Genomic DNA, 27,595 nt, shown 5'->3' with positions numbered 1-27,595 from the left:
AGTTCCTACTATCCATTTAAGGGATGATATCTAGTCTGCAAACACATATTTCACATTCATGTACATGCACCAAGGACAAACATTCCTGAACAAGATTTTAACTCAGTCATTTGTGAGACAAAAAACAAAACACTGCAGGTAGCTTTTTAAGATGGCCAACAGAAGTGCAAATCAAAAGAAGCTCTGAGAATCCTCCCCAGTAATAAGAGTTCCAGGATAATTTTAGGTCAGAAAAAACTAAAACAACCTCCTCTACACACCGTAAAAAAACCCCAAACACCCACTTCTTTAACACTGAAAGCATTTACATGCAGGGTCCTTACTGAACAAAACAAAGGCAAACAAAGCAAACAAATACCCAAGAGAAGGAGACAGCTGCAACTCCCATACACTACCACAGCTATGCACACAGGATTACTTGGTATAGCATCCGTCATGACTCAGAAGAACATTCCTGCTTCAAAAGATCATTTAGGTCTCTGCACACTGATCTTGTTGCAGGATCACATGCAATGAAAAGAGTCACAAGGTACTTTCAGCACCTGTGGGGTATCCCTCACCACAGCACTCCAGAGACACAACCCTCTCTTGCTGTGTGCTGGTGAGAACTGCAGGGAAAGAGCCCTGTCAGTCAAAGAGAGCGCTGGGGGCAAGGAGCATCCTCCTCACCAAAGCTGTGCTTCCCGTGCACTTGGATATAACAGAAGCTATTTCCTGTTTGCACAGAAGCACTGAAGACACAAGCTTCTTTGCCTCAGCACGCAAGAGACGCTCTCTACTCCCCAGTGGGCCTCCCCCAACAAGAAAAGTGAAGGCCATGAGCACTGTCTCATGGGCAGTGGCTAGGGAAGTACTCATGGCTACAGCTTTGCCACTCAGCCAGCCAAGTGCATGATGAGACAGGAGATGAGCTGTCCTGTCAGCTTCCACGCTGCTCTTCCACTCTACAGGTCTAATTCAGATCCACATTGACTTCAGCAGTCGGCAAGAGATTTTTATGTAGTACCAAAATCAATCTACAGCTGGCCTCAGTATTCAGGACTGAGACTGCAAAATTCTCTTGGAAGTCTTTCATCTGTCTTTTATTACTCTTCCCATTCCCACTTCTGCTTTTCATCAGCCTTGCCAATTCTTCCCACCTCTGCAAAACCCATCCCTCATGACATTATTTCAACGAGCTCTGCCCAAACTGACTGACAGTGCCAACATGAGCTGGTTAAAAATCATCCTGAAAGGAGTGGAAAAAAATGAGACGTTGGGGCAAGGAGTGCACAGCCTGGGTATCTTGAGAGGAAAAACTGAAACAAAGCAGCAATAGAGAACTTTCAGACCTGTACTTTATCCCAGCTGAAACTGCATGCTGCTTTTAGCACCAGGGCGCAGAGGCCAAGGATCAAGGGCAAGACTTCTCAATACAGAAGTAACTCAAGTGCAGATACCAGAAGTAAAAATGGATTAGCAACCAGCAATCAGTCCAAGCTAATATTTCTGTTATTAATAACATAAATCTGTCTTCATCCCTTCTTCCTTTTTTGAAGTACTACTATAGACTTTGTAAGTCACACGATCAACTGTTAAGGTATTTTCATGTTTTTAATCCTGGACTTCCTCCACTACCTCAGCATTACTTGGATCAAAAGTCTTAAATGACTGCAGGAAGTCTCTTTCAGCACAAGGCTCATGTATCCAGCTTCCAGAAAACAGTACACCTCCAAATAGAGCAGACTGGAATAATATTCCTTCTTAAACACATGGATTTTCAGTCGAATGGCATGCTCAAGTCCAAATTCATTAAGTCAATATGTGGTTTATTCTTCAGCTTTCCTCCCCACCCCCAGCTTTTATCATGAAATGTGTGGAAAAATAAAGGAAAGCACCACCAGCAAAAATCTATATACAAGGAATAAATATCTAACTAATGATCAAAAGGAACCTGCATAAGGGAACTTGCATGTCTTTATAATGCAAGACTCATGCTACAACCTCCCTCTTAAAAAAAAAAAAAAAAGCTTGTATTTGTAATGGAAACTCTGGAGACTTATCCCAAGTATCTTGGCTTGACTGAAGACATTAATTACACCACCTGAGACCACACAGAGCTACTCCAGGCTCCAGTTACCCAGGTGTGTAACAGGACAGAGCAGTGCCTCCCTGTTTGCCAGTGAGGGTGACAGAACAAGCTGTTCGCAATTAAGATGCTGCAGCATATAAGCAGCTTCAAAAGGAATACTTTCCCCTTCCCCAGTTACTTCTCTGTTGCACTAAACTCTCCTCCTTGCTAATCTGAAGAGTGTATAGGTTCTTGATTCCTCATATTGCCCTTGGGTGTTTATCCTCCACTTGATGTTACATTAGTGCAATTATTTATAATTACTGTAAATAATTCAAATGCAATTACAGTAACTATATGATTCCAGTGTATAATACATAGTGAGGGACTATATACAATAAAAATAGCAATTAATCACCAGGAGTTCACGATTAAATTCCCTCGTGGTGCTAAAATGAAACTCTAGTTTTCCACACACATCTTCAACTGCCAGATGTCACATTTGCTAAATAAACATAGATCTGCTTCCTTCTTCCTTTGGTGCTTTCAGCTATGAATGCAACTACACCCTCTTTTACACCTCTGTCATTCACAGACCATCTTTCACTTGGGCTGACGCTAATCTGGTTGATTTTCCTCTGAGAGACAGCTGTTGTCTAACTAAATCCAGTCTGTCCGTGATTATTTGTGTACCAGCTTGATCACAGATGCAATTAATCCAATTTTAATTATGTGCAAACACTGTTGGTACCATCACATACTGTGATGCCTAAACTCAGCTCAATTTTCTTTAAAGTCTTTCTGCCTGCCTGTTCCTTTTGTTTGCACAAAACAGAACACCTTTTTCAACTCTGTTATGGATTTTGACCTGTGGATGTATGTAGATGCACACATATGGGACTGGGGGTGGTTAGGAAGAGAGAGAGGCTGGGGGGAGCAGGGGAAGACTGCCCATGTGTGCATGAGAACACACACCATCACTGCCAGATTGGAAGGTCACAAGAGAGGAAATTATTATACAGGAGTTTAAAAAACATCTCCCACGCCATCTTTGTGCAGAAAACAAAGCAACAGTAAAAAACCTCCTTCTCCCCAGACAATGTGGTTAGTTTCTAAAATACGAGTGGGTAGCTGATGGAGGAGTTGGGTTTGCAATCCCTTTGGGGCAGGCTAAAAGCCAAACAGAAGACAACAGAGCCAGATGTGGCCTGTGGGTTGACTGCTAAAAATGGCACCCCCTCTTTTCTTTTCCTTTCTAAATTTTTGAGAAAAATCCAAGTTTCAGACGGAAATACTGCTAAACAATGTATTCTCTGTGAAGGAAGAATTGAACTGGACACAAAGACTGTTGAAAGCACTATATATAATGGTCAAATTATAAATCCTGTATAACAATCTGCATTCTGCTTTGGACTGACAGCTCTTCTATCAAAAAAACACCAAACAGCTCCAAAAACCAGGCATCTTGTTCGGAACAATGGTAGTGAGCCTTGCCAAGCAGCACTTCATATTTCATAAATGCAAAATTTTACCTCTTCCCTTCCTAGGCACCTCTGCAAGAAAAGGCAACCATAGCTCTTTTCCCACTCAGTTTTATGGGTCAGGTTTTTTATTTTTGGTACATTTCTCAGCCAAGTAGGCAAAAGATCTACCTAGCTACTCCCTTCCTGGATCTTTGTGTATCCCAGGAGAAGCTCAGTGATACTGCTGCTTTTCTGCACAGAGACAGCATTTGGCAACTCTAGTTTGGTTTCCTCACTTATCTTTGTGTCCGCTCTTGTTTTATCTTCAGAGTTCTGAGTTTGTCCTCAGCATTACTCTGGAAGCATTTCCAATAGCACCAGGCTGGACGCTCCCTATACCTGGAGAAACTATACCTAAATTTAAAGATCTCCACCAATGCCAACCACCAATACTACTAGATGAAAACAGAAACACTTATTGGAAGAAAACAGGCATGACTTTTGGAGTGAAAAAGAATTTTTTTTTTCTTTCAACAAGAAATCTTCATCTGGCTTTCATTTGGTTTTGCTGAACTCTGGAAGTTATTCCCCACCTACTCAGTTCTTTTTTTTTTTTTCTGGAACTGAGGAGCCAGGGGAAATAAAAAGAAAAAAGTTAAAAGTATATTTAGCAGATTAACAGATGACAGACTTTCAAGTAAATGGAAATAAGTTTGTGCTGCATTTTTTGATAATTTAAGTTCTGTGTGTTTGCATTTATCAAGATAATGTTTAGGCTACTTCAGTTCACACATGGAGGTAATCACCATAAACCCTTTCTTTATAGACCAAAAGTTGTGTTTTCACCCAGATCACTCCCTGGATCAAGAGAAAAAAGGGTACATTTTCATTTATTTTTTTGTTGCTATTATGGAAAGTGGTAATTAAACAGTAGAATACTGTTAAAATTAAAAGCAGCTGCACTTAGCCTTAGCATTTTTCATTCAGTTTACAACACCTACCATTTTTGTTACACCTGATAGTAGAGTGCATACAGTCTAATTAAGCATGGAGTTGACCAACATCCACAATTTTGATCACTATTTTCAAATATTTCTTATTGTGTACTGTTAAGGTGAAGCTAAATGATCTTTTAAATTAATTTCAAGCATTCATTCATGTGGCACATATTTTTGGCAGAGAAAAAGGTCAGAATACAACTGTAATATTATAATATATGAGTCGGACTTGTGACAGTCTACCACATTGTAAAAGTCAAGTTAAAATCAGGGATCCTCATAGCAGGAAAGCCAAGACACCTGTTAGCTGCATCTCTTTAGAAGATGAAACATCTCTGGCAAAGGTCTGTCCTTGGTGGTCATGGATCATCAACTTAAATTGGAACTTTGCAAATAAACACACAAGGTGCAGGATTTCAGATATTAGATGGCTGGGAAGCAGATTTCCAGGTAAGTACAAGATAGGGAGATTAAAACTGAGTACTTAATAGCCTACATATCCTTTTCAAAGATAAATTGTGGCAAAGAGAAACAGAGTGAATTAATTCTTGCTTTATATTTGGAAGAGTTTGACAGTTATTTAATCTTTTGTCACACCAAAAGAACTTTATGAAGCCAATTAAGTAACTTTCACATATAATTCTTGATGTATGAATTCTTTTAAGGTCTAAGGTCTTTTAAGTACAAAAATTAAGTAACTCATTGGTTCAGATGATTCATGACAGGTCTTACTGCTTTTATTTCTGCTGGCTAAGTCAGTTCCTAAACACTGTGTTCCAAATATGATTTGACTAAAACCAAACATTCTGTAATATTAATTTACAATAAATTACTTCTGCGGCCAACCCTTCTGTAAAACTCATTCACCAAGATAGCCACAAAAAGTGAGTCATGAAAGAGACAATAAAAAATTTAACTGGGGAGAATATTAACACAAAGCTGTTTATTAATTTAATAATTATCTTGAAGACATAAAGATGGAAATGAATAGCTGAAAATATCGAAGCTGGTTACATAAGGTGAGCAAAATATTTTATTTAAGCATGTGAGGTGAAAAAATTTCCAAACATTTATCCTAAGTCAACAATAAAGTCCTGGCAATTATAATTGAGGATTAACATGGTATGGAAAACTGATCCAAATAATAATGAAATTCAAATAAAGGAAAAGTCATATCATTTTACAGAGACTGTAAATATCTAAGGTATTACTTGGCTACTCCCCAACCAGAAGCACATCTCTCTTACTGAACCATCTCTTGTATCATGAACTTAGAATGATTTATCAGCACGATTCATTTAAAGTTACATGCTCCAAGTAACTTTCCAATACTCTAAAGTTCACAATAAATGCCACAGCCCTTATGCCACTTTTTTTCTCCATATGACAGCTATTCTATTCATTATGAATTCTAAGATTTTCACAACAACTCAACAGAACTTCACCTCAGTGAACATCAGACAAGTCCTCTGTCCTTTCCAGCAAAGACTTCTGCTCACTGTGTTTACTTTACTTAGAATACACTAGGGAAGTGACTAGTAAACTTATACACATTCTTATGTGCACCCACCTCACCCCCTCCAATCATCCCAGTGCTAAACTTGACCCAAAATGTGCTCTCAGAGGCAGTTAAACCCGAGAAAAGGGTAAAAGATGATTCACAGAACTTCTAACTCATTAGAAAGATGCACTCAAAATCATAATCGGCTCTTAGTAGCTTACTGACCTTCTAAATGTTTGCCAGTTTGTAACTGGACTAGGAGGCATTTATTTCAGCTACACACAGCAGCAGAACAGCACAGTGACAAATTAGGGAAAAAGGACTTTGTGCCTTCCTGAGTTGTTTTGGTTTTGTTGGGTTTTTTTTTTAATTGTAACATTTTTCTTAAACCTTCATCTGGCCTTCTACTTGTGGCTCATCAATCTATGAGATTACCAACCAATATAATCAGCACTACATTCTACAGCTCATTTTCCCTGAAATTTACAGCTGTGCTGGCAGGGCAGCTGATCTGCACTGTTATTGACTGAATTTGCACCGGCAAACCAGCACAGCATTGCAGAAAAAGAAATAACAAGCACTGAATTGCCCTGAATCAAATACAAGCTGTAAGTCATTAATATCAGACACCCATTTCACTGGCTCCTCACTAACTTCCAAATACATGACTCAGTGTAGTTAACATCAGTGTAAAAACAGAACTGAAAACAGCCAGAACTGGTTTGGTTATTTGAGGGGCTCTGTTCTGTATATTACAATTCCCTGAGGTCTCAGCAAAACGGAGATCAAGCCATGTATCAAGGATCAAAATAAAGGAAAGACAGGCATACTACTAAGGCATACTAGGGAAACTGACTGATAACAAGCAGAATTGGGAAGGGTTTTGGAGAAGCTAAGAAGGCAGTAAAGCTTCTAAGGAAAAGGAGAAAAATTAGTTCCACAGGTAAATAATGTGATACAGAGAAATTGCAAATGTTTGAATGGAAGTAGGCCAGGCAACACATAAAACAAATGAATGAGTGATATCCATTTTTTAAAAATGAAAACAGAGACTCAAATACCAGAAAACATGAAAAATATTTTCTGCTTCTAGGGATGAGGGGAAGACAGACCATAATACCAAAATATCATAATATCACTTATCAAATATCACTTACAAGGTAAGTGTAAAGCAGTTTTGCTCACTGACAGTTCATCTTGAAAAGAATAGAAAAAAATCAAGTATTCAAAAGCATCTCATTAACAACTTGTACCTTTCAGAACACGCTAGAAATTATGCAGACAATATAATGTTTGCACTGGAAGAGTGAAGCAGAAACATTTATTCCCTGGGCTGCCACACATTATCTATAACACTCAACACATGCAAGCACTTTCAATGAGCTTCACAGGAAGAGGTGTTAAGGAGGACTATTCAGCCAACTTTGTAGTCTGGGGGTTATCAGGTTCTCTCATTTTATAAATATTATTTGAGTAAAAATTATATTAAATTAGAACTCTTCTGATAGTATGAAGATGCCTAAAAAGAGAACTTTACTTTCAGAAAGTAATTTTGACCAAGGTTGCTTAGAACTCTTAAACTTACTGATTGATAGCAGCTGAGCCAAGTGGACTCAGTCTCCAAGAAAAAGAGGAAAAAAACATTCTGCCCATGACATTTTTTTCAGGTTAGAGAATACAGTGAAAAAACAGCAATTGGATCATCTAGTCTATTTCCTCTGAGTTAAAGACAGAGTCCTCAGAGGAAGTTTGAGACATTACATCTTATTCACCCTGGTGCTGACCCAGAAAGCCATGAAGATATTGGCTGGAGCTAATACGGCAATCTCCAAAATTTAGCAGAACCTAAAACAAAAGGTTGTTTGTCAAGATATAATTAAGACACTGGGGACAAGCATTACTTCAGGAGAAAGAAAAATCTGCTAAAAAGTTTAAATGAAGTTGTGGGTAGGAAAGCAAATGGACAGAGAAACAAAACTCCTCACACCATAAACATTTAAAGAGTTAAAGATTTACTAAGAAAAAGAATAACAAAACAGCAAAAAACTGGTCAGTTGTATTAGAGAACAGAAAACTAGAAACATCAAAGAAAAGAATAATCAGAGTTCGCTAATGCAGTGAGAACAGACTTTAAAGGCAAACCTCTGTGTCTCCAAAACTTCACAAATTTTTTGATCATTACCAAAACACAGTTAATTATGGCTATAGAATAAAAAGCAGAATAGGTGATGGAAAGAGGGTAGAGAAAACTAAAAACTTGAGGTAGCAAGGCATTGTGCTTAAATAAAGTTCTTGAAAAAAATACAGAATAGGGTAGTACAGGCAAAAGAACAAAGGTGTATAAAGAAACTTTATTGGAAAACACTGGAGACTGGGAAGCATAGAGTTAAAGAATAAACAAATTAACAACCAGAAAAATAAGGTTCTGGTTCAAACCTTAAAATTAGTGGAAACCAGGGAAAGAATTTATTTTAAGAAAGCTCTTAAGAAATTCAGAAAAGGCAGACATTACATGGTTTATGAATCCAGTCAACTAGACTGATACAGTCCCAAACCACCCTGTATTTCTAAAATATCTCCCTATTGCTACAGAAATATTCCGGAAAAAAATAAAAAAAACAGTAAGAAAACAAAGCCCCTGAGAAAGCAGTCAGAACAGCGAATTTGTGCCAGAAAATGAAGAAACTGCTTGTACCAAAGCTGTTCCTAAACACATACTGCTGTAAGGGAAGGGCTGACAACCATTGCCATAAGTGTTTTATATCAAACAGTAGCTTCATCTTAAAAAAAAAAAAAAAAAGGAAGACCACCAATCCCTTGCCAGACTCGTGTCTAACTTCTGCAGTTCATATTGTCACTGACAACTTCACGGGTAATTTCACTGCATTGCTGCTTGACACAAAACCAAAGAACAGAAGAGCAACTCCAGCACATCATCAACATATCTTCATTGCAATGACTAAGACTGGTCCAAGCTGATGCCTTATAAAATGTTCCTGCTCAGCTCCACAATTCTTCCAGAAAAATTAGAGACCAGCTTTTTGGAAGAATACATTCTGTTGTCTGAAAAGCCTAGCACAGAACTGATGCTGCTGACCCCGCCAATGACTTTAGACAACATCTATGATCTTAAACAACAAAAATCACAGCAAACATCAGCATTCCAACCTACATCAATTTATTCTTTTTCCCCCACAGTGGCAACAGCAACCATCTGTCTCCTCCCTGGTCTCCCAGTTTCCTCTTTTCTTACTTCCCTGAAGTAAATTACAACCCTATCTGGCCTCCATATCTACCTCGCACTATCAAAGAATAGCGGAACTGTGGTGATGGAACATATATCACTTCTCTTCAGGAAAAAAAAAAAAAAAAAAGGCAGCAAAAGAGCTTTGTGTGCAGGGAAAAGAGTCCAGGGCTCCCCGGGATGCAGGAAGAGATGTTTTCTGCAATTAGAGCTATGATGAGAAAGCAGAGCTCACAGGAAAGAGGGAACAAGGAAAAGCTGCTTCCTGTTCCTCTAGCTTGACCAACCTTCAGCTGAAAATTTTCTTTCACCAGAAACAAAACATTTGGCTGAGAACCTTTAAAACCTGCTCCCACCATAAAGACTGAACTGAAAAAAGACAAATATTTTCTTGAAACCATCACCACCTGTCATCATCATTTAGTTAGACATTGAACCATCAGAGTTCTGTGAATGTAAGCAAGTCCTCCTCTTTTTGATTTCTTTGCTTGCAAAATCTACCCAAACCTGGTCTTCCACAGGGCTGCAATGAAGCACTTACCTGTGGGAAGCCCTTTTCCCCTCAGCCTCTCCCGAATAGCCTGGCTCCTATCTGGCTGCAATTTTCTGTCTCCATTACAAGACAGCTGATCCATCTGCAAAAGAAGGCAGTAACAAAGTCAAAATGTTGGAAGAGCTCATATTTGTACGAAACAAGCATTGTTTTTATGTGAATGCATGTAAATATTAGTCAGTGTCAAACAGTTAAGTGCAGAATGGGAGTTCAAACTTTTTAAAAGAGAACTGATTCATCAGTGAGAATACCCCCTCAAATTATCCGTATTTGAACAGTGTGCACTTTATTTAACTACACATTTGGTCTACCTTTTTTCTACCAAGAATAAATTAGGTTCACAAGGATGTAACTTAAACACATTCCACACCTACTGCAAACCGAGGGGACAGCAGCACTCAAAAACCGTGTTCCATGATTACAGCCTGACTAGAACTTGCCTAGCTCCACCGATGAGTTTTCTGCACAACAGGAAGAACTGTCTTGTACCCCCACAGGACTTACTGCACATGTCAAATCACGTGCACCCATTTGTGAGCAGCCTCTTCAGCCCCTCAGGCACATTCCTTTCACACGTCAGGCTTAACTACTCCCACTAACTTTTCACTTAACCTTGTTTTTTTAAAATCACTACTTCCCTAGGAAAAACTTTCACATGTACAGTCCTTCAAAGAAGAGTTTATTTGCTACAACAAAACATTCTTGGTGAGATCTTTTCATATAGTGGGAGTGTAACCTGGACAGCAGGAGGGAAGGAGAAATCAAGCAGACTTCATAGTTAAAATACAACTCAGTTAACATGAAACAGACTGGATCAGCCTGGGGCTATATTGCCCTTTACAAAGCATATTAACTGGCAAATGAAAACATTCAAATGGCACCTCTCAGCTGTGCTTCAGATACCACCCAATGACCAGTTACAGAGATAAAAACCCTCAAGCTTTTGATGAGGCCCATCAAGATTAGAGCATATCAACCTTGGAATAAAAGTTGTCCTCTGCCTCTGAAAAAACAAAATTTATACATTTTTCTTGTCAACTAAAAAATTCCAGCACACACAGAGAGCACTGAACATTAAAACCAGCAGGGCTGGCTAGCTAAAGTGCACAAAAACCTATGTTGTCATTGCTCTGTTAACTCTTCGTTTGTTCAGCTAGGTTTTTTTCTTGTCTTCTTGCAAAGCATACTCAGTGACATACTCAGAATTAAAAAGGTCACTGGCAGAGCCAATGAGCAAAGCTTCAGCACTGGATAACTGCTAGTCCCACTCCTTCATTAACAACATGGACAGGAGATAGGAAGCACACTTGCTGGATTCAGCTCTCCACTGGATTTCAGAAGTATTTGGGAGCGCTGTCACTGTCTTTGGCAGGCTGGTCTAGATCAGTCTGCCACACTAACCCCAGACTCCCTGAAAGCCTGCCGACAAGAACAAGAGGAGGGAAAGCAGAGAACCTGCTGAAATGGCCATCAACAACTTGGAGAGTAATGACTCACTTTCCAGAGTGGCTGTTTCTATAGCTTGTGACCTGATTTAAAATTTGGATCTTTATATTAACAGCGAACTGATGAAGGCCCTGTAGCGTTTTATTTCACTGAACCACAGACTAGTTCCACTTGGCAGCTACACAAGACTTCAGACACTACAGTGAGGAGCACTGGACTGACAGACATACCTCACAGATTAGACAATGCTTTGTGGAGCTCAGGCTCAGCACTATTTCTGGAGGCCTGGCATAATCAGCTGCTGTCAAATATTAGACAAATGCAGGGACCTCTCACTTTATGCAAGCATTTCCAAACCAGACATATGAAGAAACTATCTACCAACTAGATCATACCTTTTTATTAAAAAAAAAAGGAAGCATGAGCACATTAAACATTTTTCATGCAATTTCAGTGCTGTCTCTCTAGACAGCATTTTTTAATTTACATGGACCTGCTGCAGAGAGTCCAGAGAAAGGACACCAAGTTGATTAGAGGGGTGGAGTACCTCTCCTATGAGGAAAGGCTGAGAGAATTTGGGTTGTACAGGCTGGAAAAGGCTTGGGGTGATCTAATTGTGACCTTCCAGTACCTGAAGGGAGCCTATAAGAAAGACGGAAAGGAACTATTTACAAGCACATGTAGTGACAGGACAAAGGAAAATGGCTTCAAACTGAGAGTAGATTTAGATTAGCTATTAGGAAGAGGATCTTTACTGTGAGGGTGGTGAGGCACTGGCACAGGTTCCCCAGAGAAGTTGTGGATGCCCTTTACCTGGAAGTGTTCAAGGCCAGGCTGGATGGAGCGCTGAGCAACCTGGTCTTGCAAAAGGTATCCCTGACCATGGCAGGGAGGTTGGATCTAGCTTTAAGGTCTCTCTTAACCCAAATCATTCTATGATTCTATGACAATTTATGGTCTTCCTTTATTTAGTTAAAACTATTTAACTATTCTGAAGTTATGCTGTAATGGTTTAAGTGAAGAGAGAAGTCGCCCATCAGGAATAGTAACTTTGCAAGATGAGTTCATGTAATTTATTTCACTTCTAAAAACAGTTTCGTCATTATTAGACAATAAAATCCTCCACAATTCTCAAATTCAAACGCTGAGCAAAAGTGCAAGAGAACTGGCACACTGCCTAAAGAGTCTTCTTTCTGTTAATAAGCAACTCTCCAAAAGTCAAGCATAACTTCAAGTTAAAGTAAACTCACAGCAATCATTTCTGAAGCATTTCAAGTAACAACAAGTCTAAGCCTTGCCCTACAGTTCATCACCTTGTTCTCCTGTTTCTCCCTACCTTTTTTTCAATGAAGACAGTTCACGAAATGACTTCCTCAGAAACTCATGAATGCATGTTCCAGGAGGAACTGTCAAGTGCACAAACTGCTGCATGGGGACAGAAGCTGTTCTCTCCTTTCAACACTCACCCTTGTCAAAATTGCAACATATCAAAACAAGAGGAAGAAAGACTGCAGAGTGACTCTGAATTAGCACTGTTGCTCTCTTCCTGCTCACCTCTATTGCTGCCTTAAACGCTGACACAGACTTACCCCAGACAGGCTTCCCAGAACCAGTCTGACCAACTGCTTCACATATGAGAAAGAAGGGGCACAGTTGCTGTTCCTTATGTGGGCACTGCAGGCATCCAGAACAGTCCGTACAGACACACGGGCATAAATGACATCTTCACACATGCCCAGGAGTATGCTGTTGAGATGGTCTCCAAGCTTGATAGGCTAGTGACAAACAAGAACACAGGAGATGGGAGAATCAGTTTTAACAGCGGCTTGGGGAACACTCAGAAACAAAAGACACTCAACTATGTACATTAACTATTCATGAAATTTAGTGCCTACATTATCTGAGGGCCAGTTTGAAAGTCACTATGTAAGAGGTGAAAAAATAGTGGCTGTAGAACAGGAGAGAAACATTCAGCCTCTGGATTCAACCCCAAGTTACAATAACCTGGCCTAAACAAGCTGCCTGATCTATAAGGTCCGGACACCAATGACTTTCTCAAACATTTAATGAGTAAGTGAAAATAAAGCAAAAAGGAAAAGGTTCAGAGGAAGTTTTAATCCCTAATTTTGACCATTCTGTCACTCACAAGTATAAAATTCAAACCTCATCACAATAATTTTGTACAACCCTCTGTGCTCACTTTCTGCAGTTCCTCACCTCACCAATATTTTGCAGCAGATGTGTTAGCATTCCCAAATTGAGTGATATCACCAAACAGTTCCAACAAAAAAAGTAAGGAATAAAACAACCAAGCCACTGGTTAACAAAGCAGAGCTTCATAACTGCAGGACAACACCCATACAGCCTAAAAAAACCCAAAAATCTAGATGTCTTTCTGCTCTCCCCGTTCAGTGAATGCAGCACATTGTACACGGAATATCCCTCCCCAGGGTATGCAGCAGTCAGTGATAACATTTGTTCTCAGGTGCCTCCAGCACTTGGGACCTGAGCTTTCTGATCTGCAGCTCTCCCGAAGTGGGTGGTTACCCACAAAGTACAAAACAAACATTGTCAAGCTTTTTGCATCACAGAGTGCTTCAAACAATTGCAATCTTTCAATCTTCACTGTGTGAGCACTCTTAAGGTGAACCATAAAAAAGGTACTCTGGACCACCCCTGCATTTAAGTAATACAGGCTTTTCCCATCTATCTGTTTATCACTTCTAACTAATAATAAAAATCATGTATGTGAATAAGATATGAATCTCATGTTCAGCCACACTCCCAGCAGAGAAGCAGCTCATTAACGAACACAGGCAGATGAATACAGAAAATGTATTAAAAAAAGGGAAAATCTGCACATGCAAATTAACGCACTGAAGTAATGCCATACACAAAGACTGTTCTTTTGCCAGCACTAGCTCCACAGGACAGAGGATCCACATGACAACGTCCCAAAGGCAAATTCCTTCCAGGCATACCCTCACCACATTGTCTTTGGGGAAATACTGTTTTGTTAGCAGGTAGAACATGACTTCCCACTACATTACTGAGAAACCATTGCCACACTTTTGACACCAAAGAAAGAAACAATGAAAACAGGAACTAAAATTTATGCCTACATTCCTCTCAACACCTACCTTCTTTAAGTCACCTACTTTAAGGCACTCTCCTACTACTGTTGAATACTGCTCCTTTCATCTCCTACAAGACAGGACAGCAAAGAAAGAGAAAAACCCTAGTATCTAAGAAAACTCTAGGGATTTTGGGCAGGCACAGTAGGCATTATGAACAGGTACCCCCTAAATAGTCAGAGCTTCAAAGTTTTTAACATCACTTAGCTGCATTCAGGCAGCTACTTCTAAATAAGTACAACTGAGATCCCAACTACCACTGTGTTAAAGAAAATATTAGGAACTGAATGCCTGAAGTGCTGAAGTCTTTCAAAATTTTCTTTCTTAGTCTGGTATATAACATCTACTAGTAGGAACAAACCTAAATCTGAACCACAAACTGCTTCTCCCACAGCTGCAAGTCCAACATTAAATGCTTTTTCAGAAGCATTTAATCTTATTTTCACTATCCTAGATATTTACTTCTTAAAGTTTAATTGGGGGCAGGGAAGGAGCACTGAGGAAGATGAATCACATTTATCTTCAGTCAGTTTTGGCAGGACAGTCTAAGAGTTCTGCTGGGTGTGTAAAATAACCACATTGAACAATAACACTCAGTTCTAAGCAGTCTGCAACTGTGTCTTCATTGACTGACAAATCAATAGCAGGAGTCTACTCCCTGTTCCAAACAATTCAAACACTTTCTTGGCCATTATGAAAAGTAAGTATCTATATGTGCCAAGTCCAGATTCACAGAAGCTATGGCAGCATGGAGAACAAGTTTATTATGTGTAAAACAACCACGCTATTTCAATATTTATTTTTATATAAGCCTAAACCAAAACAAATTATTTTCTCCTTTACCAGCAGCTTAAACCGCTGTCTTTCAGCCTGTGGCATTACAGAATAGACCAGCTCAGATGTATCTTCACGGAAACTAACACAAATGTGCATCAGCACCTTCTCCCTGCAAGACAACACCACACTTGACAAGAAAAAGCTCCAAGTACAGGAAAGAAAACTTCTATGCAGTGACTGGAACAGACTGTCCAGAGAAGCTGTGGAGTCTCCCTCACTCAACCATCTAGATGCAATCCTGTGCCATGTGCTCTGGGATGACCCTGCTTGGGCAAAGGAGGCTGGACCCCCTGTGGTCCTTTCCAACCTGACCCATTGTGTGAAATCCTGGGGAAGACATCTTACTTCTCAGTGTCTCAGCATGACACCCTGCCTTGCAAACTCAAATGCAGAGTCAGTCAAACAACATCAAGTCTGAAGTTGCAATATTAAACAAAGCCAAATCTAAACTTACCTGACTTTGAGGAACTTCGTGGTCAGCTCCCCAAAACAGTGCCATACCAAGAGAATAGATATGGACCTGCCATAAGATACAAGGTAACTGTCAACTCACTGAACAAGGCTGGAAATGCAAAGCAGACTTAAAGGAGAGCAACGAACCTAACATCATTTTGCTTAGAAATACATTTCTAGTATTTAAGGTCAGCTGTCTTTCACATCCTACCTCTTCTCAGAGAAGCAAATCCTAGTGCTACAAAATATACAGCATCCAACCAGTGCCCCCATCTTCTCTGCTCAATTTTAAGCTTTCATCTCACACTGAAGCCAGAAACACAGAAATCCATACAATCAGCCTAGTGTGGGGTGAAGACTGCATGATTATGTCCAAGGATCCTTAAAACCTGTGTCAGAAGGCAAGGCAGACCTTAGCACAAATCAAGCAGGGGGCTATTCTAATGAGATCACAAAGACTGAGATCAAAGGAAAAAGAAGGAATGAACAAAAGAATATAAATACTGAAAGCAGTACCTTAACCTATAACTGATATTTTAAGGTAAAAATACATGAACCATTATGCATATAATTAACAATTAATATATCTTCAACATAATACACCCATCAATATAGGGAATAAAAATTAAAATACTGCAGAATTAAGAGCACAAGCACATGCTGGCTCTTTAGGTGACTGTCAAAACAAAACAGGTGAGTGCAGAAAGAAAGCATAGTTTTTCTAAACTGAGTAAGTAATAGACATTAGTCATGGCTGTTTATACCATGTTATTACTAATATTTATGGTAGTTAAAGCAACAAATATATTGAATAATTCTGAAAACAATGAATAACAATTACAAGCACAACAATAAATTAAAAGCTCACATAAGTCAGCCTCTTCAACTAAAAGCAAAACACCTTACTTAATTTCTAGATATATAAATTGACAAAAATCTGAACAGATTAGGACAGTAGTCAGAAAAATGCATCAAAGGTTATAAGTCAATACCACTGCCCTATCCAATCAGAAACATTATTTTCAAATACTGAGAAAATTGCTCTCTATCTGGTTTATTACCCATTACCCTTTCAACTGAAAAGCTACAAAGTCTTCCTTACATATTCAGATATACCACAGCTACACAGAAAAAGGTGAATATGCTTTCATGGCAATAATGAATGCAAAAAAAAAACTTTTCAGAAAAAGTCAACAAAACACAAAAGACACAAAAGCAATCTAGAAAAAGCCCCAACCAAACAAAGTTCCCCAACTCTCAGTCCCCCAATAATGCAAGAACAGCAATAAAAAACACTATTATAAAATTAGTTAATTCTAATTAGAGACACTGTCATTGTCCTAAGTCTGTCAGTGTTCAAGAAAAATTAGGACAACGGTCCTAACATTTCTGGGTTACCCTCTTTGGAATCTGGAGTTGGACTTGATGATCCCTGAGGATCCCTTTCAATTTAGGGTATTCCATCATTCTATGTTTCTGAGCTTAAACATACCCAAATATATTTCCAAAAATGAGATGCACAATCAGACCTCTTAATTAAAACTTGCTACTCTACTAATCTATCTGAAAACAGCTTTCAAAAGAAAACCCATTTATTCAAAAATTCTAATTAATGTTTGTACTATATTTAAAATATGTTCCACAATAAATAGATCAACATGACATTTTGTACAAAACTATGTTTCAGGGGGCTTCCTTCTTCCACATAAGCAGCTAAGTGAATCACCTTCCATCCAGCAAGCAAGGTGATGCTGACAACAAGGAAGAAATTCACACAGCCCCAATCAGCTAGGATTAGTCAGCCCAGCACACGTACAGAGTGCCAGCATTTGGTCATTGCCTATTGACACGCTCTGTGTTGGCATTTATAGGCCACAGAGGTCCCTCTGAGTGCTTCCTTCCTAAAGATTAAGAAACATCACAGCATGGCTTTTCATAGTGACAGTCCTCCATTTATTTCAAAAAGAAAAAAAGTAGCCTATTGAATTCTGGCACAGAACAAAGAATGCAATCAGCTCTGACCAAGTTCACAAGCTTGTCACTTCAGAACTATTTTTTCTGCCATTTTTAAAGGCCAGTTTTGTACATTAACTTCAGAGTTGGCACTAGAGGCAACGCTACTGTCTTCAAAAGTGTTGTCCCTCTTGAAAGCAAATAAACAATTCCAACAGTATGACTACAGGATTTGGCAGCTGCATCCCACATAACTGAACCTGAGTCTTCATTGATGTCAGTGTTATTTTTACTTCTCCACTCCCACAGCTAAATATCTTTGGCCAAGCCAAAGGAATGGTTTTCTGAGGAAAGTGTTACCATTCACTATGAATTCATGTCAAGAAGACATCTGAGAAGATAATTTTGACTGTACTTGTCAGTGACCTGGAGGAGACCACATATACAAACCTTATCTGTCTGAACATTTTCCCTTGTGAAAGAGTTATAAAGGAGAAGTGGAAATTCTGTGCAGCCATTGCCCAAGTATGTACGTGGCCAGGGCTTGTACAGACTCTTCCTCACAACTGCATACAACTATAATCACTATTCCACTTTAACCAGAAAAAACAAAGTAGGAGGATCCCTCCCCCCACCAACAAAAGAAATTACATGAATCACAAACCATGGGGAGACAAAAAGGACAATTTAAAGCTATGAAGGGAATCAACAGTAAAACAGCAGCAATCTGAAAGCTATGGAGGGAATCAACAGCAATCCCTTTTGTGAAGGGATCAACAGCAAAACACCAGAGCTGTCTGCCAAGGAAGAGGCACTATACCTTTTCAACATCTGACAGGGATGACAGCGAGTGGTTCTGCAGAACCTCTGGTGCTGTGAACGCTCGCAGGTCTTGTTGGGACACATTTTCATCAGTAAATGACACACTGCCAGATGGAAGCAACAGGAGAGACCATGGAGAAATGATGAATCCCAGAGCAGTAGGATCAGCTGTAATTGAAAAGGGAAGAAAAAAAACAAACAAAAGCCACGCTGAAAATGAAGCAATGTTGTTGGATGCCCTTGTTGGATGTTAGTTTATTATCAGCCTACATACTATTAGTGGAATAGATTCATGCTTCCTTTTCCACCTGTGCTGTTTCATAACTACCACAACAACCTCAATTTTAATCACACTGGGGAGGTAACACCTACCTTTTTTGATTATTCTTCGCTATTATTCACACCAGCAAGCTCAGGAAGAGCCTGCTAAAATACTCACAATCCCCTGTCCTGAAGTTATTTCATTTCTCTTACAGTTGACATATAAAATGTTCCCTTTCTGCAGTGCACATGTCATTAAGGCTAATTCCTACAACAGGAATGTAGTTTGCTCCTATCCTAACATAGCACTACAGCAGTAGCAATGCTTGGAAGAGAGGAGACCAAGTTAGTGGGAAAGGAAAATACTCAGAGTGGCTAATAGAAGGGAACAAAACAAAAGAGTTTTGGGGCACAGAAGTCCTTTTCAGTCTAAAGTGAAAAAATATTACAAATACCTGAAAATTTCAAAACTGAAGCACTGAAATTGCAGAACCAAAAGTAACCAAGATATGCAATTTGTGAGCTAGGTTTTTGATGTCTGATGATACTGCTGTCAAACTAACTTAAAAGAAGAACATTTCCTTAAGTTAAAATATTTTTTCTACACCTCAAACATGAATCAACCTAGTTTCACTGAAGGAGGCATAAGTAACTTAAGTAAAACTAATATAAAGCTAAGTAAACTGCAAGTTTACTTAAACTAAGTAAAACTAAAAGTTAACATTTATTTTTTCATAAGCAAAAAGGAAATAGCTCTGCCTTCTGCTACACAATATATCAAAGACCTGAGGAAACACATTTGATTTTATTTCCCTCGACATAGTAAACAAAACCAGCAGAATAATAATTTCCTCCATTAGCACCACCACTAACATTTTCCATTCTCCAGCTCAAGATATTCCTACAGTGCTGGTTCCAAGACTGATGAACTATCTTGTAATCTAGAATATTTCTAATCTCCTAGGAAATGTATTAAATTACTGCTTGCAGTTATCAGGTGTAAAAGGATCTTCTAAGTAAGTCCTTCAATTTTCTAACCCCACTCCCTCTGAAACAAACAGAACAAGTGCTGGTCACTGTTGTGGCAGCAAGTTCAGATGTTAAAAAAAAGAAACAAAGATGGACAGGCCATTCCTATTATATGTAACAAGAAAATACCACATTATATAGCAAAGCTTCCAAAAACATTTTCAGGCAGACTACTTTAGTTGGCCTTTGACTTTCAAAAATTATCCTGTGGGTAATTTCTGGATTCTGCACCAATTCTGTGTGTATTCACCACTGATATGAAAATCCTAAAAAACCAACATCTTATAATATTTTAAGGTTTCACCTTATGAGTCCCAACTCAGGAACCTTAAGAAATGTAGAGGCTTTAATCTTAATTTAACATTTTGTATAACAAATACTTGAAATACATAAAAACTCTTCATATTCTGAAACATACCAAGACAAAAAATTTATTTAGTTTTAAGAACAATTAAAGCCTCCCAATTAGTCTGAAGTCTTCCCAATATTAATTTCAACAAACTTGAGAGCATTTGTCCCCTAGAGATGTAGAGTCTGAATTTCTTGATCCACCCCCACATAAGAATCTTCATGACCTCAAGCAAGGTAAAATTAATGTCATAAATAGTTAATTTAGAAAAAGGACTGATTTTGCCAGGCTCATTTTATTGACATTTTCTCAGCTTCCTCCTTCAGTAGTTTATAACTAATGTAGCAGATCATAGTGGCTACATCACAACTCCAGGGAATCTCATCTATTGTTATGAAGGATAAGGATAAAACAATAATTTTTCAGTTTCTTCCTTAAGGCATGTATCATAAACCAAAATAACTATCAGCTCCAACCAGGTAGATATACCTAAGGAAATACTTTTTAGTAACACTAATGTGTTTGCACCATGGATAAAAAAGTAGCAAAGATGCAATGCATCAAACAGCCAGCAACTATAAGGAAAACAAAAGAAACTATTTTCCAGTGATAATATTCATGTAATCTTCTGTTTAGGTTTTCAGAATAATTTACAAGAGCAGTAAGGGTAACATACTCCTGAAAATACTGAGGAAAATGACCAAAAAAAACCCCCCCAAAAAAAACCCAAAAAAAACAAAACAAAAAAAAAGTTTCGACCCCCTTTTTTAAAGGCACTGGAATACTGGAATTCAGGATATGGCTCCTGGTCAATTTTTTATCCGTTGGGCTTTCAACTGTGCTAGAGCTGCCAGCCTTCTGAGTTAACTCCAGAACTATGCAACACGGTAACAAAACACTTGTGAGAGCACAGCATTTCAAGCAGTGCCAAGACAGAGATAAATAGCGTGGTCTTACTTAAAATGAGAGAATGAACTGGCTTTAAACAGAATAAAAACAGAAATAATCTTCAGCTACAGAGCTGAAGATTAACAAACAAATGAGAGAGGAAAAAAATCCTTTATGTGCTTTAACAGCATACAAATAGCCTAAGATAAAAAAGACCCACCACATTCTAAGAAATATGAAGACAAATATTTGAAATGGATCTATTTTACATTATTGATGGCAGGTAATTTTGAATTCCCAAGCTACAGTAAAGTCAGTCCTTCAGGATCTTTCCCCTCCACTTCTCTCTTCGACCACAGCCATTAGCACAGAACACACAAGACACTCACACACAAATCTCTGAAAAGCACAGAACAACCCAAAAATATACACAAGGTTTTCAACACACATGTTTGTTTCCCTCCATAGCCCTCACTGAGACAAGTAATCTGAAAATTTGTATGCTTAGGCCAGGCTGGAGGCAGACAGACCACTGAATTCCCTGCAGCCTGGCCAGGATTATGCCAGCACACAGGACCACTTCTGCTGGAAATCCTCTCCTCCTTGGGCTGGTGCAGCATGTCCCTGCATGCCTGCTGTGCAGGGCAAGCAGCACTGCAGCGTCTTTGTTCCCTCTTCCTTCAGCACAAAGGGATTAGAGAGCTCTGATGGGATACTGAACCCCTTGGAAAAATGAAATGTACTCTTTCCTGAGGATATTGGAGCAAGAAACAGAGTGAACAATTAGTTTCTGAGACCAGTTTCTGTTCCTAAGCTGCCCCACAATCAAACACCACACTACACTTCACTGCTGTGTTGACTACATCCAGCAGAGCTGTGCAAAGAGTGCAAGTAGTCACTGAGCCTCTTTGGTGTGAGTAGTGTGGGTGGAGGAAGGGATAAGGAATAGAAAGTAAAAAATGTTTAAAACCCCAGTAAAATTACAAAAGCCCAATCTCTCTCCTTCTCAGCAACCAAAAGATCAAATGTCACTAGATGATGAAAAAAGAAAAATCATTTCCCAACAGTTACTGGCAAAGTGTAAAAGCAATCATTTATCACCTGCCAGCAAGGACAAGCTAGGAAATGAGGATTTGGGTTTTTATCCCTTCCTATTGCATTTTTCCTCTTGTCAACTAAACCAATCCATTTCCTGCTCCATCCCAACTAGGTCTGTGATTACTTTGGACTCACCATTAGTCCCCACCAACACATTTCACACTTTGCCTTCCTTCTTTTCATTACACTTACTCAAGCAAAGCAACTACAGTAGTTTGACTGTCAACAAGATTTACAGGTCCCTGAAAACCATAATCTTCCTTCTTTACATCCACTTTCAGATGATATAACTTTTCTTTACATAAATCACTTCCCATATGCAAATTTGCAAGACATTCACCTTGCAAAGACTTTCTTTCTTTGCTCAACCTGTCTTTTTAGTATCACTTTCCCCCTTCCTTTAGATACATGTCTCCATACTTAAGGTCCAATTATTTTCAGAATCCTCAACACACACTTTAGAATAGGAGTGGCCTAAGTGACATATGAAGGCTTTCCCACTTTCCAGTTTAGATAAATCTTTTCCAGTTAAACTTAGCAAATTAGAGGGACGCCTGTTTTATAATTCTCAGCAGCAGCGAGCACAGCATTCTCCTTATGCTTATACACTCACATTTGAGATTACTTCAAAGACTTGTTTCTTTGACCTCATGGAGTTCTGAGTGCAAGATACAGCATGTCTGAAACAGCTGATACACCCTTTCAACAACAAAATAGTTATTGCAGATAATTAAACAGATGTAAGAGAAGGGCAGGTCTGGTATCGGCCTTTTCAAATCTCCAGATTAATCTCAACATCACCAGTCCAACTGATGTCAGATCTGCAACTGAGTCCTAGATTGCCTTTCTCCTTCATTTAACAGCTTATAACATGCTGACAAGACAGCTACCAGAGCTGGTCTTCTAAATTGGTGATTAGCACCTGGGCATGTCAGTCTAAGCTTTCATTTTTTATAATGACAGAAATAAATGTGTGAAACATTTTTAAGGAGTTCAACATCTGTTAGAACCATAACTACAGAGAGGGATGAAAATATGCACATTTCTGTATCTGTTGCTGAATAAGGCATGATGTGATATGCAATTAACCATGAAGACAATGGATTTTCATCCTGTGCTTCTTTTATTCAGTGCTTTGATGGATAAGAAGATAGACTCACTAAAAGACATGCACAACTTCTATATATCGAGAAGTCCTCAAATCTGTAACAGAAGCTTGTTCTGGACATTTTTTCTAATTTCCAGAAACTAGCTTAAGTAAGAAATTAAGAACAGGTTCTCAGGAGACTGAGTGATAGCAAGATTCCCAACTTGAAACAAACTACCAAAACTCTACCAGGATCACACACATAAATAATTACTTGGGCTGGTAATTCCTTTAAGTGTCTGTGGTTCCTGGGCTGGCCTGGGGAGGCTGCCAACAGATGGCAATTCAAGAGTTGGCTATTTCCACAGCCTTTTTTATCCCCCTCATTTGAAAACAGCTGGTGCACAGACCATTGAACAATATGCCTAATTTATTTTTTTTTTAAGAAAAAATTTACAAAACACTCAGTAAAGCTCATATTTTGTTACAGAACAGCATGTTCAGGGACTCCAGGACCCTCAACAGGGAGGAAGAGCACTTTTGAGAGCTGGTCAAAGCTGAACATGCTGTCATCTTGCAGAAGCTCAAAGCTTGCCCTATCTCCTTTAGCCCAGGAGTGATCAGTCAGTTCTGAAGAATTTTGGAAACTCACCCTCTGCCATAAAATAGCTCTTCCACACCAAATGCATGGAAGAAACGGGCCTGAAATTTGACCACAGAAAACATGATTTCTTTAGAATCCCCTGTTTGCTACAAGTTCTCCACAAATAAAGTGCAAAATTGAGTCAGAAAAGCCTAGAGGAACCTCCACATTTTCTATTCCTGCATTTCAACACCACCTTCATAAGCCAGCATAGAAACTGATATTCAAGATGACAAAAAAAGTTTCTAGATTGCTTCCTGAGTGAAGACAACCTTCATTAAAGACTGTCTGGTTATCCAACTCTTGCTGGGAGGAATCAGATTATCTTTATCAACCTTAGCTACACAGAAAAGCTCTTTCATTTGAGTGTCTCTTGAAGTGCTTTTTACCAAAGGCTATATCCCAGGTTAATTAATAGCATGCAACTCAAAATAGTTTGCTGAACTAGCAGAAAAACAACCCAATAAAACAGCTTCATCTCCAAAAAAGAGACAGATTCTTCTGGCACTGATTTTATCTGAATTTGTGTTTTGGTCTTCATGGATAGGAAGTAAGATCAGAAGCTTCTGCCACCTTAGCCAGTCTTGGCTGGCAAACATTCCTCTGCCTTAAAAACACATATCAGAAGTCCTGGGGCAGATTTCTGTTTTGTGCTCGTATCTTTCAGTACTTGTTCTTCTGAAGGAGGGCTGGCTGTGTTCTCCTTGTCCATGCTTGCATGCAGTCTCCATAGAGTTATGTAACTTTTCTGCACTACTCTCAGGACAAGAAAGGGTGAGCTCTTATTTTCAGTGGAGACTCCCTTCTAGAAAAAAAATTAGACCTAGGATAAAGGTTTAAGTGGAAAATTAGTAGTGAAACCACTACTGTGTGCTCATACAACTGTGATTTTGCAGGTGGATTAGACGATGGAGCTCCGTGTGTCAATTCCTGTTAAGTTTACAAGAGTAAACCTCTAATCATTCAAGATCCCTCTTAAGTCAACATCTTAACAATCTGCCCTCTTAAAAGAAATAATTCTTCTGACTGTCTCCAAAAGACAACAAGTGAAAGAGAGGAAAGCAGATGCCAGCTTTCCTTTTCTTGAGGAAAGAATATGAGAAGCAGCAGGACAGCTCAAACTGCAACAATAAACTCAGCATTCCTAATAGGGAAAGCTCTTGACTACACATGGGCTGTGAGAAGACTGGTAAAGGGAAGAAGGTAAATTTGAATGGGATGTCAAAACTACCTATAATTCACCTGGCAAAAAATATGTTGGAGAAGTTGGTAAAATTAATATTTGCAAAGCTAAGTCAAAGTGTGATCAGAAATTGGGCAGCATGCAGCATTTTCTGCCCACTTCTGCCTTCTCTGGAGCCTGTGAAGTATCCAACAGAGACCGCTCTCAGAGGCTGTGCAACATGTAAGACACAGCCAGTGTCTGACTCAATAGATTGTCTAAACCAAATCTTGAAAAAAACAGCCCAAAACAATCTGAATGTTGAATCTTGATAGCATTCTAAATCAAATACTTGCAAAAATACAAAATATTTTGCCCCAAATAACAAAGATTTGCCCCTTGCATAGTAATGTGGCAAAACAATGACTACTTTCAAAGTGTGAGCCTTTGATTGATCATTAATAAAACTGAATAAGCTTACATATGGATGCTTAGATATAAGGGGATGACCCCCCCATAAAGGTGCTGAAATACTAGGATGCATCATGGGAGCATATACTTTATCTGAGAACAAGTTAAAGATGTTACTGAAGTTCAATATATGGATTAAGCATAAATTGCTATTAAAAATGCAAGAAAGGGAGGGAAGGGCCTTAAGGATTTGCAGATTTTAAAGAAAAGAAAGGAAAACATAAGGAAGGGGAAAAGTTCCATATTCAGACCTAGCGCTAAAATGTGTATTATTAGCAGTATTGCAGATGCTGAGCTTGGAGCTTACTGAGGTGGGAGTGGGGAGAGAGAACAAATACTTCTACTCCTTTGAAGTACAAGTCAACACCACATTCCTTCAGTAGCTACGTAGGTGCTGCCACTTGCATTTTGGGGAATCATACCTAGCCCTCGGGTGAAGCTCTCTGTTTTTCACCTTTGAGACAAAATCTCTTCAGAGCACACTGGTCATGACTGCACATTACTGTATCCATTCCCACGTCCCCTTCAGTACCAAAGTGTTCCAGTGGTCTTGGACTTATTTATCACTTTTTTCCCATGTTTCCATCTCACTTCAATGGATCTAAAAATAATAGAAATTATCACCACAAGAAATGGGATGTGCCACAGGTTCTGGCAGAACATGAAGTGAAGGCTGAAAGCATCGTTTGGGCTGTGGTAAAGAGAGGGACTTACCCAGAGACAACCTAGGAGCAAGGTATTGTTTGGGTTTAGAGTCTAGGAAGGATAATGTAGTTTACTTATATGGCACATTAATATAACCAGGATGTTTCCAGTTAGACTGTATTTATCAGTCTTAAAAAATGCTTACCTTTTCTGAATAGTTCTTGAAGGCTCTCTGCACTTTGATTCAAAATAGCCCATATTTCCTCTTCTTGCAATGGTCCCCCCCGAACCTCCAGAGCCTCTGCTAGTGACACATGCATGTTACCTGGGAAATAAACAGACTGATGTAAGACTAAATAACATCTTTTCTTCTCCATGCATGCAGCATTCAAGTAGTAGTAACCCATGTTCAACCCTCAGTCACATATATTCTCCAGCATTACCAGAACCCATCAAATATAAATGGTACAAAATGTTCCCTATGGCGATAAATAATTTTGAGCACCTAACTCAGGCTAAGAAAATAATGATCCATATTAATATCATAGGCTCTACATCAATAAATTCAACAAGCTGGCACTAATCTACATGGTATGGGCAAGAGCTTGCTCTGTTTATAAAGATGACAGATTGATCAGTACTTACAGGTTTATTAAAATAAATAAGCTATTGACATGATTTTTGACAGGTTTAAGTCAATGAAGCTGTTAGAAAAAGAAGCTCTTCCACCTTTCACAGAGTTCTTGATAGCACCTCATGACCATATTATGAGAAGCACTGCCAGCAAATATGCACACAAGCAAAATAGCTATGAAACTGATAGATAGCAATGGAACAGCTTCTCATTGCAGTTAAAAACCAAAATAAAACTGTTAGCAGTACTCTACTTACTACATCCCCAGAAAACAAAGGTTTCTTTCCCCAGATAAACGAGGTCATGCTTCATTATTTTTTAAAAGAGCTAAACCATTTTTACCACACTACAAAATAATATTCTGTTGTCCAAAACTATCTGAAAACTGAAGACTGCATCCCTAAATATTCTGGCAAAGCAAAGTTTCATCCATTTGATAAGCTCAGGAGTGAATAAACCATGTCTGCCTAATTACTCCAGCTTTCTATGGAATGTTCTCAGACTAAGCAATCATGCCAATTTATATTTCTGATTAGGATGCAGTGGCAGTGGCTTCTCTCTGTGCTTCTCTCCAAAGCCCAGAGAATAAAATCTTGAGGTAGCGAGCTGTAGTAAGAGCCTAAGGTGTACTGTCAGTCATCACTGGTAAGTTTGTTATATGTCTCAAAGGCTTCAAAGTTGTTGCTGGAAATGGAAAATATAGTTCCACAAGCAATGCTTATGGTCTGGAGACCAGTAACTGATATCAACAGTTTTAGATGACCCAATGGTACTGCTGGAAGCTCCTCCCCCTTCCTGTAAATCAGCTACCCAGAGCTTCCCCATCACACCATACAATCCTGGCTGTAGGATACTAGCCTAACAAATTTAGAGA

At 39.0% G+C, this 27,595-nt stretch overlaps 1 protein-coding gene across 1 annotated transcript in view; it reads right to left on the bottom strand.

The window, feature by feature from the left end:
- Positions 1-27,595, bottom strand: part of PTPN13 (protein tyrosine phosphatase non-receptor type 13) — a 112,340-nt gene that overhangs the window by 59,316 nt on the left and 25,429 nt on the right. The window contains exons 2-6 of the mRNA XM_068187721.1: positions 26,293-26,412; positions 18,453-18,622; positions 15,681-15,746; positions 12,845-13,030; positions 9,798-9,891 (exon numbers count right to left, since the gene is read on the bottom strand). Coding sequence (XP_068043822.1) covers positions 9,798-9,891; positions 12,845-13,030; positions 15,681-15,746; positions 18,453-18,622; positions 26,293-26,412 — 636 coding nt within the window. The remainder of the gene's footprint in view (positions 1-9,797; positions 9,892-12,844; positions 13,031-15,680; positions 15,747-18,452; positions 18,623-26,292; positions 26,413-27,595) is intronic.

The sequence above is a fragment of the Anomalospiza imberbis genome, chromosome 4, assembly GCF_031753505.1.
Source record: "Anomalospiza imberbis isolate Cuckoo-Finch-1a 21T00152 chromosome 4, ASM3175350v1, whole genome shotgun sequence".
Lineage (NCBI taxonomy): Eukaryota > Metazoa > Chordata > Aves > Passeriformes > Viduidae > Anomalospiza > Anomalospiza imberbis.
The sequence above is the reverse complement of the archived record's forward strand: the minus strand, read 5'-3'. Positions and strand labels throughout refer to the sequence as shown.